The sequence below is a fragment of the Carya illinoinensis genome, chromosome 9, assembly GCF_018687715.1.
Source record: "Carya illinoinensis cultivar Pawnee chromosome 9, C.illinoinensisPawnee_v1, whole genome shotgun sequence".
Classification (NCBI taxonomy): Eukaryota; Viridiplantae; Streptophyta; class Magnoliopsida; order Fagales; family Juglandaceae; genus Carya; species Carya illinoinensis.
In genome coordinates, this window is record NC_056760.1 from 42,103,565 (window position 1) to 42,116,199 (window position 12,635).

Sequence of the window (12,635 nt, forward strand, 5' to 3'; positions counted from 1 at the left end):
ATGAAGAGTTTGAGCTTATTTGACCGATCAGAACGATCTGTGTTATCCCAAGATTGAGCATTTTCAGCCAATTGGACAAAATAATCCCAAGTATCATCAGGATCTTTATTTAAAAATTCACCATTACACATCATTTTTACAAACTGACGCATTTGAAATGTTAAACTTTCATAGAAAAAACTAATGGTGCGTCAAGTCTCATAGTCATGATGTGGGCAAGTTAACAATAATTCTTTAAAATGCTCCCAACACTGAAAAAATGTTTCATTTTCTTTTTTAGAAAAATTCATAATATTTCTGTGAAGAGTGTTGGTCCTATGAATAGGAAAAAACTTTTTCAAAAATTTTCTTTGCATTTCTTGTCATGTGCCAATAGGTTTTGGTCTCAAGAAATTCAACCAAATTTTAGCTTTTTCTTTCAAAGAGAATGGAAACAATTTTAATCTAATAACATCAGCATTGATAGTTTGGGTTTGTAAAGTTGTACAAATTTCTTCAAATTCTTTTAGATGCAAATAAAGATTTTCTGAATCTAAGCCATGAAACTTGGGAAGTAATTGAATTACTCCCGGTTTTAAATCAAAATTCCTCATATTCATAGGAAAAATCATGCAAGATGGAGTATTTGTCTTTGTTGGTTGTAAATACTCACACAGAGTTCTCATTGGTGGATTATTTTGTGCCTCCTCATTTTCTTGTTCATCATGAACAATATGATTGTCAGCCATGGTATTAGAATGAGAATTTTTGGAATCACCAGACAACTTATCAACCAATTCTTTTAAAACAATTTCTTTCTCTTCAATCTACCAGTTTGATCACGTTGCCACGAGATCATTCATCATAGAGGCTCAAGCATATTCAAAAACGAAAAGGTAAACAGGAAACAAGTAAGAAAGTGAAAGAAAAAATTTTGGAATGAGATTACCAAATGATATGAATATGGAAGTAATGTTACTTGATCCATTTTCCATCAAAATAACAAAAATCGTACCTATAAAAAGAATATGAGAAAATTAGCAAAAAATTACTAAAATATTTTTTTTCTTTAAAAAAAAAAAAATTATCACACGTTGCAATCCCCGGCAACAGCGCCAAAAACTTGTTGCGCATAAACGTTGACTCAAATTAATGAACCAAAAATTTAGTGCAGTTTTACCTGCAAGTATACAGGTGTTGTAGTACCTCACATGGTCGAATCCATAGGGATTGACTTTTGTGATAAAGAAAATAAATTCAAATAATGAAAAGAAATTACTAAAAGAAACGTGCAATCAAATATAAAATAAAATTACTGAGATGAAGATTTGTAAAATAACTGAATAAAACTAAAATGATAAAATGAATTGATATGGATAAAGACTAAGGTTTCGAGGATCCGTCTAATAATTTATAATATTATTTCCGATCGATTTACTTCAATTAAACTAGAATAATAATTTCATTTAATTGAAAGATTTAGCATTTAAGATCAAGAAAAAAATATTTGCTAATAATTGAGCATGAACGATTGATGATTAAAACATTCACAAATCTATTTGAATATCATAGGGATTGTACAGGCATTGACTGTATTCGAAAATCACAATGAATCAAGATAAATATATAGATAATTAAAATATCCAATAATAAAATCCTTCAATTGATCAAGCTCACAAAATAAATTTTACGTTGATCCGAAAATGATATTTAAATCATTAAACTTCACCTCTAACCTTAGTATGAAAATTTAGCCAACCATGTTCATCACAAGTGCTATAGAAATCACATAAATATTTTTTATTAGAAAACTAAAATAAAATACAAGAAATACTAGAAAGAAGCAATAAAATCTGGAACCCAGTCGACGCCGAGAGAATAAAACCCACGCCGTCGCTGAACTGCAGAAAATTGAAATGAACCCAGCTGCTCCTTTGTTTTTCGTCCGAACCAACCCAACGTCAATACTCTACTCAGCAAAATAAAACTCCAACCAACCGACTCTCCCTCAACTCCCATTTCTTCAATAAACTCAAGCACTGAATTCCTGCAAAAGAATAAATCCCAATGATCTCCCAACTCGAACGTGTCCCACATAAATTAATCCCAGCCAAGTCTTCATAACTCCAGAAAATTAAAACCCACCACCGAATTTTCTTTCTTTTTCTCCCACCAACCGACTAATTCCCTTCTTCCTCTCCCACTAAGAAAACCAATCCCAACTCTAGCCGACCTCCAATCTCCAACGTGTCCCTCTCTACGTCCCTCTACTCCTCACGTACCGCCCTGGTTCCCTCTCCTGCAAATCCTCACTGACCAGAATAGAGAGTGAGTCATATAAAATTAAATAGCTCCCTTAAATAGAGTAAGCCAACGTGAAAATATCATCCGGATTTGTCCACTTTAGCTGCACCAACCGACTTCACATTCACACTCCCCACCGTATGACTTCCTCCAAGAAAAATAAATCAATCTCAGCCGACACTCTCCCTTCCTGAACGAAAAGCTCAACTCCCTCTACTTCTTTATTTTCTTTTCATGTCTCTTTCCAAAAAAAACAGCGCCCACCTCTTTGCCGTAATCCAGCTTCTTTTTTTTTTTCTTCACTTTTTCTGTAATTCAGCCCCCTTATATGACTTTAATGTTGCACCACCGAAAATTCTCAAGCCTCCTTGATTTTCGTTCAACCATAAAGATCACATGCGTCTTGAATAACCAAAGAAAGAAAGTAACCACCGAAAGTTATTTATCGTTTAAAGTCATCTTCATTTTGTATACTTTTCAGTTGCCCAAGTACATCACTTCCTTCCTTTTCTTCATTCTTCTCAATTAGTATGCACTTTTGGTCAAAAGTTCCAACCAGATCCATGTGAATTTTATTTGAGCTGAAAATAAGTAGATAAAAATAACACTAAAAAATAAATTAAAATAAAAAATAGATTATCAAAAATATATTATATTTGTGAGGAAATATTGTCCAATTAAATTATAGTTATAAAATTAAGCATAAATAAGATATCAATCAATTAAAAATCACAACTCGTATTTATGCTTATTAACTATTTTTCTATCTAAAACCAATAATAGCGTCACGAAAAATTTAAAATACATTGGTTTGAAATAGCTCAAATATGCAATATTTCAACTCAATCAGTACTAATAAAAAATCAACTCAAATGTGGGAAAAAATTTTCTGACTTTTATCATGAGTATAAAAACCAAACAATACTGAACGTTTTGTAGGATTATTGATGAATCGTTGGTCCTTGATTAAAAAATGCACAAATAAGTTCTGTGCATCTTTAGCATATATAGAATCATTGCACTTGAGTGGTGCCACAAAACAAGATAATGTATGTATTCTTTTTCTTAAATTATGCAATTCTATAGGAGTGATTTATGAACTAACAATATTTGTTCGCCTTTATAGGTTGAGAAAGCAAAATTTATGTACAAAGAGATGGAGAAGGTGAATTTCACAATGGAGCATTACTGGTGTCTTCTGAGACACAAACTAAAATGACAGTAACACATTATGACCCTTGGTATGAGGAAAAGGCCACACGATACACATCCAACCATTGAGCAGGAAAGTCAAGTTGCAGGCTACTTTGTGGAGGGGGAACGTGGAGGTTCTTGGTGAGAGACCTCCACGCAAAAAGATGAGAAAGAAAGGAAGAGAAAGTGAAAGTCCCGGAAAGGCTATGATGCCGAGATCAACATGACCTTAACTCAATTGATTGGCGATAACACTAGTGCATGCAGGGGCGGAACCAGAAAATTTGGTTTGGGGGGGCAAGTTACAAAAAAATAATTTTGGGGGGGTCAAATACTAATTTTCATATAATTTACTTTATAAAAATACATTTAAAATTGTAATTTTCATATGATTTTAAAAATTTTGGGGGGCCTAAGGCCCTTAGTAGTTCCGCCCCTGAGTGCATGGTAGAGCGAAAAGTAGTTCTGTTGAAGGCAGATTGTGATAGATGTGCTGAATTTGAACTAAAGAAGAAAAAGTTTGAGGCGAAAATGATGAGATTGGATCTTGCTAGCATGAATGCCATGCAGCAATAATAATTCTTTAATATTCAGATGGAAATTTTTGATGCATCGAAGTTCCATTCCAAACGTATATCTACATCTCCATCGACACATTATCCTGATGTGGCTGTAGAGGTAATTTTTATTTTGATTTTAGTGGCTGGGTAGCAACTAGGTGTCATATATTTAGATTGAAGTTGAAGTGGCTTGTTTTTGTGTTTGATATGGAGTGTTTAGCCTTTATGTTTGATATAGACTGAACTTGTATATGTTTAAAGTTGTTGAAATTATTTAATTTTGCCAAAATTATTTGAAGTTATATATGATGACCCTTGGTTTTGTTGAAATTATTTGGTTTGAAATTGTATATGTTTGAAGGTATATTGGGTATTGCTACTGCTAGGATATAATCGACACGATGGAATGATTTTTGGTGGAAATATGTATATTGGGTTCTGCTACTGCTAGACATTAGTAGCCCTGCTTGGTTACTGGCATTTAGAGTTGTTGCTTTCTTTGTGCTCTTAGTATTGCTTATTGTCACTGCTTTGGCTTATTGTCAAACTTTGAAAATAATTGCATAATAATAGGCATAGGATTTTGAATTTATGTAATTATAAACATTTTTTAAAACTTTCTGTTCATTCTATATTTATCTTGTGTTATATGAACTGAAATGAAGAATCTGTCTGTTGGTGCATTTTCTCGGATCATCTGCAAATAACTAGAAGCGTGTTTCTTTCAATGTGAGTCCGCTATGCCCAAAGTTGAGTACTGCTACTGCTAATAATTTGACTAGCTACTGATATTGAAGTTGATGGAAATCCGTATAGATGTTTTCTTTTGTTGGTAGAATTTAATGTTGGATAGCAACCGGTTTAAATGTTGGTGGAACAGGTTTTGTTAGAGCTAGTTCAAATGTTAGAGTAATAGGTTTTGTTTTATTGGTTTCGTAGTTGCTTAAGTTGGTGGATTTCTCAACTGGAGAGATTAATGCCCGGATTGGTTACAGAAAACCAAAAAATCAATTTCATCTCATCTTAACTTATTATTACAATTTTTTCAAATTTTCATACAAAATATAATAAATAATTTTACTTTTTCAAATTTCAATACAAAATTAATATTATAAAATTATATTATGACAATATTTTATTCATTACTAGTTAAAACATCTCATCTCATATGTATAACCAAACGGGACCTAAATGTTGATGGAAATATTGCTTAATATTGCTAAATTTTATTAGTGACAGTCATTTTGTAAAAATTAAATGTGTATTTGTAAAATATTAAGAAAAAATTATTATCAAAATAATAATTATTTTAACTTTAAGATTATTAGTTCAGATTTATATCTCAATTAGGTTTTTTTTGAAAGATATATCTCTATTAGTTTGAACTTTAGTCAAAACTCTAATTTTAGTCAAATTTTTGAGTTTGTAAAGGCTAATTCATTGGAATATCTAAACATAAAAAGCCATCTTCAAATAACTAATAGGACATAAAAAATCATCACATTAGATTAGCCAAATTCCAGCTACAGCTACAGTAAATTCAAATCTAAAATCAAATTTGATAAGTACACACATCAAATATTTATTTTATTATTTTTTTTGTAACTCTCTCTTCTTTCCATCTACTTCCACAATATTCACGCGAGTTTTTTTAAATTAAATAGTAAAATAAGATAAAATAAAATAAATTAATAATTATAAAAATTAAATATTTTTTAAATTATCAATTACTCATTACTATATAATAAATAAATAAATAATTGATATGAAGATTTGATATGAATAGTTAAAATTAAATTTATCTTATATTATTTTATTATTATATAATAAAAAATAACTATTTAAAAATAAAAATTTATGTAAATAAAATAATCAAAATTTAAATTTATTTTATATTCATCGAAATTTTCTTTTACATGTACATAATCCATTGACGCTCTAACAGTGACTTCGTTAAATTTTCAAACATTTTTGCAGGAAGAGGTTATCTAGTAAACCCGAAAGCTCACCCCTCCATCTTTCTCTCTGCCCTTGCCTGCTCGTAGTCTCTCTCTGTTTCTCCCTGAGCTATTCAGAAGCTCAGTCTCTTATGGCGACCGTTTGGAACAACGTTTCTTCCGTTTGTTTGTCGAATCTCAACTCCAACCGAATTCGAACTCGGCCGCCCGCTTTTACACCGATTTCAGTTTCCTTCACCCGTGAGTTCCTTCAATCATAAATGCTTCGTTTGGTTGCCGAGAAAAACTTAGTAAAATAAATGAAATTTTGGTTCACTTTGTAAGATTTTTGAAAATTTAATTCTACTTACTATACTTTTCTTAGCAACCAAATTCGGCCTTCGGTTCAGTGCTCGAACTTAAGTTGCCTGCTTTCTCGATACTGAGAGATTCTGCGAAATTTACAGGAAGGAGACTTACGATTAGAGCAGCGGAGACCGACGCAAACGAAGGTCTTTTGTGCTTCAATGATTTTGTCTTCTTTTTATAAATTTCTGGTTGTCAGCGAGAAATTGAAGTTAATATTAGTAGTTAGGAACTAATTACTACATAAAATAGCAATTGATAATGAGGCGGTGTAATGGTATTATTTGTGTTTTCAGCAGTTAAATCTCAGGCACCGGATAAGGCGCCGGCTGCTAGTGGTTCCAATGTCAACCAGCTTCTCGGCATCAAAGGAGCGGCGCAAGAAACCGTGAGGCTGATCTATATATTTTGAAGTTAATTTCGTGTTCTCTAGGCATAACTTGAAACGAATCTTGAATGCTAATAGTTCCCATTCAATTTCAAATTTACAACTTTCATGCGGTGACTTGTTCGAGATTTCCTCTTTTCAAGTGTAATTATCACAACTTCACTGTAAATTTGTCTAATTTAATTTAGGCTTGGCTTTCTGAAGTAGTTTACTTCATATACCCAGTGTATAAGTATAATGTTATAGACAAGCATTTAAACTGGAGTAGACGTTTTGAACTTGTAATTTATATTTGCAGAATAAATGGAAGATCCGCCTTCAACTTACAAAGCCTGTTACTTGGCCTCCACTGGTATGGGGAGTGGTTTGCGGAGCTGCTGCTTCTGGTACCCTCTTTGCATATTGTGAAAGCAGTAGCATCTTTTGTTAGGAATATTCTAATCCTCGTATTAGGATTTTATTGGTTTAGCCATTGTCTGGTCACCTTTTACGTGTTATTTTCGGTCAGTACGACTTGCAAGCAGAGAATATATATGCTTTTCTCTACTAAATATCGCCGTCTTGATGCATTCACTTTAGCATTGTCAGCCATGGGTTTGCCTAATTATCTGTGACAAATCCTGTCAAAGTTTAGGTGTGGGATCTTTTGCAAGCAATAAGCACTTAAATAATAGAATTTGAGTGTACCATCTTCTTTCTCATTTCGGGGAAAAGGTGCGGGAGGAAAAGAAAACAATGAAGGGATCCGAATCTGACCTAAATGGGAATTGCATGGCGCAGCATAAAAAAAAATTGATTGTGGCTGTTCTGTATTTTTATCATGGTGGTATCATCCCTAGATTGATTAGAGCAACAGCAATTGCCCTTATTCTGAAAAAGGACTCTCCAGCCTTGTCGAGTGAAGCACAACCACTCTTCTTAGATCCATTTGCTATCCAAGAATTTTTCCATGCCTAAAATTGCTTATACACAAGACTATGTTTTTAATGTGTCCGTAGTGTGTATGTGAGTCTGTTTGTTTGATATTTTATTCTTCTGTTTCGGTTTTTCTTGATGGCAGGAAATTTTCACTGGAACTTAGAGGATGTTGCCAAATCAATTGTTTGCATGATGATGTCTGGCCCATTTCTAACTGGTTATACACAGGTACAATTCTTGGAGATATGTCATAGGGCTCCACTTGCACTGCACAAGAGCTTCAACTCATCTAATATAAACTTCTCTGATTTGTACATTTCAGACACTTAATGATTGGTATGACCGAGAAATTGATGCAATAAATGAACCTTATCGTCCAATTCCTTCGGGAGCAATATCAGAGAGTGAGGCATGTAACTTACCTCTTTGCCCACCACCCACCCCCTCCCCCTCTTGGACTCAGAAATTTAATCAATTGTCTTATATGCACACAAGTACTGCCGTGTGGTTCACTTATAATCATTTCCTTCTTTTTTCAAAATATTTCCTCAGGTCATTACACAAATTTGGTTGTTACTTTTGGGAGGACTTGGCCTTGCTGGTCTTTTAGACATTTGGGTAGGTAATTTTAATGAGTTTTAGTATTACTAATTATAGAAGAATTGAAGATGAATACCAGTTCCTGAGTACTTGTTCTTTTTAGGCCAGGCACGATTTTCCTACAGTTTTTTACCTTGCTGTTGGCGGATCCTTACTTTCTTACATATACTCTGCTCCACCTCTAAAGGTGCTTATATTTTTTGGTCATCCTTTTCAATAAGTCAAACCATTCTACTTTCCTTCATGTCTAGTGGAAAATCTGCTTAAACCATGACTGACTTCCAAATCCGGTTGCAGCTGAAACAGAATGGATGGGTTGGAAATTTTGCCCTGGGAGCAAGTTACATTAGTTTGCCCTGGTAAGAGCCTATATTTTACTGCCCTTGCTGATGTAAATGTAGACAGAGTTGTTAACATATATAATTCTTCTTTTTAATTCATTTTTCTGTTCTTTTTTTATCAGTAAATAGGAATTTTATTAAAAATAGGGGCAGCCAAGTACACAGGACATATACAAGAACCACAGGCATGCATGACTATCTAACGATGCAAGAAAATCATGTATGGTCATGCCATTAAAGTCTATTACAATCGACCAATGGAATAATGTATGAAGAAAAAAAGTTCTAATCTCGTCCATTGTCCGTTCACAATCCTCAAAACTCCGACTATTCCTCTCCATCCATATGCACCACCTAGGCAGATTGGTATCATCCTCCACATAACTGCAATTTGAGAGTTACCTTGAATGCCTCTCCAGCTGGCCAAAAAGTCAACAACCCTTCTTGGCTTTACCTAAAGGAGTCCCGCTCTAGCAAAGATATCATTCCATAAGCTCACGGCTACATCACAATGTAATAAAAGGTGATCCACAGACTCCACACTTTTCTTACACATATAACACTGACCCAATACAATGAGTTGGTGTTTCCTTAGATTATCCAAGGTAAGATTCTTCTCTAGTGAAGCTGTCCATACAAAAAAAAAAAAGAAGCTTTTAGGGGGGCCTTAGTCTTCCATGGGAATGTTCTTGTAGAGTGTGTCATGAGGGACTTTAGTATGGCTGTACAGTAAACTTCCCGTTTTTGGATTGTGACCACATAATCTTATCTGCTCCTCCAGTTTCATTTTTCTATTTGTTTATACCCATCAAGAAAAAAGTGTATGTCTAGTTGTAAGTGCTTTTTTCCCATGGTGCACGTGAAGAGGCCAGGACATATATGATGGATCAAAGCAAGTAATACGTTTGTGATCAAAATTTTAATTGAATTGCGATGGTAATCAATACCAAAATTTTTCCTTGAGAAAATTACAACACCGTTTCTGGTTGTCCATTTCTTATAGTCAAGGATTCTTGAACTGGATATTCGTCATTTTTGCTTGTTTCTGGGATGGATGCCTTTCAGGAAGGAACGTCATTCAGGTTATAGGTTTGGTTCTTCTCAATGGGGTGGCCCAAAAATGTTAATTCAGTGCGAGTTTCATACAATGGACTAATAAAAAAACCATCATAACTTCATAAGTTTAATTTTTTGGGTGAATAAAGGACTTTCACCATGTTACATAACTAGTTTCAATTCAATCTCTTATTGACAGGTGGGCTGGTCAGGCTTTATTTGGGACACTTACACCAGATATAATTGTTCTGACTCTCTTGTATAGCATAGCCGGGGTAAGGTTTTTGGGAGTGTCTGTTTATGTATGTTAAATATGTAATCCAATAATCAATATTTGATTATTGCTACATCACATTTCAGTTGGGTATTGCCATTGTCAATGACTTCAAAAGTGTTGAAGGAGATAGAGCAATGGGACTTCAGGTACCTGTATTATCTCTTATGTTCTTGTAGTACAAATCCTTGCTGTGTGAGAAACACTTTATTGCCCATCCTTAGAAGTAGCAGCCACATCCTTATGTATGGTAATGCTTTCTGAACAGTCACTTCCAGTTGCTTTTGGTGCTGAAACTGCTAAATGGATTTGTGTTGGTGCTATCGACATAACTCAGATATCTATAGCAGGTACGTTGTTTTTTACTATTTCTTTAACCATATTTATTTGGTGCTGGTATTATGTTGAAATTTACCTTCCATTTTCAATAATGAATTGATGATTGCAGGTTATCTGCTTGGGGTTGGTAAACCATACTATGCCTTAGCCTTACTTGCTTTGATAATACCACAAGTCGTTTTTCAGGTAAAGCCATTACACTTGTTCTCGACTGTAGAAATTTAAGGTTCGACCTTGAATGTTTAGTCCCTTTTTTCTCCTTCTAGTAAGTCTCGGTTCAGGTATATCTTGCCACCTATATACTGAATTATTTTCTCCTTTGCTTCAAGTTATAATGGGTGCCATTCATGACAAACATTATGCTGTTCTAATTATAGTATATGAGTATATACAGTGGTGTTTCTTTGTCATTATTTTACAGATAAACACTCTGCTAATACCAATTTTGTGCACTGCAGTTTCAGTATTTTCTTAAAGATCCTGTCAAGTATGATGTTAAATATCAGGTACATATTCATCATTGGGTACCGCCAGAATTTTCTTGAACATACTGCTAGATCAAGTTCGTTGAGAATATGCCTTTTAATGCAAACAAATTTTAGTGGACATGAACTACTAGCAGACAATAGCTGTCTCATTGGTCAGATGCACCAGTAGAGCTTCCAGATTATAGATTCTGATTCTAGTCTATTATGTCGTGTCATAAAATGTCTGACCTCCAAAACGATCCAAACAGGTGCTTTATGGGTGATGTATTCAATGTCTGACCTCTAGATCTTTCCATGTGGGATTTGGGATCACCTTATGGTACTCCTACATGTTATGGCACAACCCAAGCAGGGTTTTTCAACCCAATACTGGATTGCCCATTTAGGCATTCTGCTAAGCTCGTTATTATCCTTGGCAATATAGACTAAAATATAACTTCTTATATTTATTATTTCAGGCAAGTGCCCAGCCATTTCTTGTGCTAGGTCTTTTGGTGACTGCTCTAGCAACCAGCCATTAGTTTTTATCATGCACTACTTGCTAAATGCTGCAGTGGGGAGAGAAGACATGGATGCAGAGTGGAAAGCTCTCTTAACAGGGGTTAAGGTGCGAAACTACTCCTATCTAATAGAACAGGTTGTAAGCATGTTGTGCTGATTAAACTATGTCAGAGTTTCCCCTTTTCCTCTTTGCCTGAAGAAAGATCAATGTAGGCTTTCCCAGTTTTGCTGCTTCTCTCATAGCAGAAGGCAGACCTAGAAAGCAGTTGTTGTATATGTGGTGTTTGACTGTTTGTTGTACCATTGTTCTTTGTTGATATCCTAATTTGCATTGTACGGATGCCTAAATAATGCAATCTTGATAGTACTCTAAATTCGGCTTTTCATTCAGTTTGAGACGAGATTTTCTCACATTTCTTAATGAGTTCATCATCCTACCACGACACTGTGTGGAATTTCAGAATTTGGAATTTTCATTTTCTTAAAGTGTACTTTTTTATATTTCAGATGTGCATCTTACCGTTGTTCTCCCTAGTCCTCTCTGTTGACCAATAAACTTTCAGATGGATTTCACTCCTGATTCCACTTGTCTGCTATTCTGCCCCGTGAAACAATAAACATGACTTTGGCTGAATGGAAAATCTTGGAACCCATAATGTAGCGGTAATATTCAATGAGTGGGAGAAAATTAGGAGATACCATGTCATGTAATTAAAACTATTGACATAAACACTCATATTTAATTACACGGCATCTAGTGATAGGATATGAGCACCACAAAATACTATAGTCATAAAGAGATTTCATAAAAATAAATTCAAACTGGCGTAATTTTATGTGATACGTTAAATTTACTTTATAATAAAAATAATTTTATAATCTAACGTACTACATCTATGCATGTGTGTTCTTTTGTTAAACCCTTTTGAGAGTGGGATGGGGAAAAATTTTGTTTTGTAACCCCAAAAAAGATTGTTGATATTCGGTCTTTATTTAGTGGCCAAGATAGCCAACTGTAATTAGGCTTGCAACTCGGCCCGTCTGTTGCACATTTGAACCTGAACCGATACAACTCGACAACCAGCCAGCACGATAATGACCCAACCCGAACTGAATGTTTTTGGGTCGGCCGGAAGAGATATTTTCTGCTCACCTGTATTACTCATCACAATCTGCAATTTTTTTTTTTGGATAAGTTCATCACAGTCTGCAAATTAGTCACGAATTCCTTGTTGCGCATCAAAATTGCTCAAAATCACACAAGACGATATTTAAGTGGTTCAGCAATTTGCCTATATTCAATGTATAAGGACAGCTAGTATTCATGCAGAAAATCAGCATCAGAATTCGTAACTGCATTTGATCAGCTAGTTTAGGAAATCTATACAGC

General features: G+C 34.4%; 1 protein-coding gene across 4 annotated transcripts; it reads left to right on the forward strand.

Annotated features, from left to right (window-relative positions):
• The first annotated feature begins 5,968 nt into the window (after positions 1–5,968).
• Positions 5,969–11,619, forward strand: LOC122277210 (chlorophyll synthase, chloroplastic-like). Of its 4 annotated transcripts, none has more exons than XM_043087132.1 (15): positions 5,970–6,235; positions 6,442–6,486; positions 6,637–6,728; positions 7,027–7,114; positions 7,789–7,874; positions 7,969–8,055; positions 8,199–8,264; positions 8,350–8,433; positions 8,544–8,605; positions 9,843–9,918; positions 10,004–10,066; positions 10,186–10,267; positions 10,366–10,442; positions 10,715–10,762; positions 11,203–11,619. In XM_043087132.1, exons 1-15 carry the CDS (start codon positions 6,127–6,129, stop codon positions 11,263–11,265), a joined length of 1,128 nt encoding a protein of 375 aa, XP_042943066.1. In that variant the 5' UTR covers positions 5,970–6,126; the 3' UTR covers positions 11,266–11,619. The 4 variants fall into 4 exon arrangements, with proteins under 4 accessions (XP_042943070.1, XP_042943066.1, XP_042943069.1 ...); XM_043087135.1 differs by having other exon boundaries at positions 11,299–11,619; XM_043087133.1 differs by having other exon boundaries at positions 6,640–6,728.
• The last annotated feature ends 1,016 nt before the right edge of the window (positions 11,620–12,635 follow it).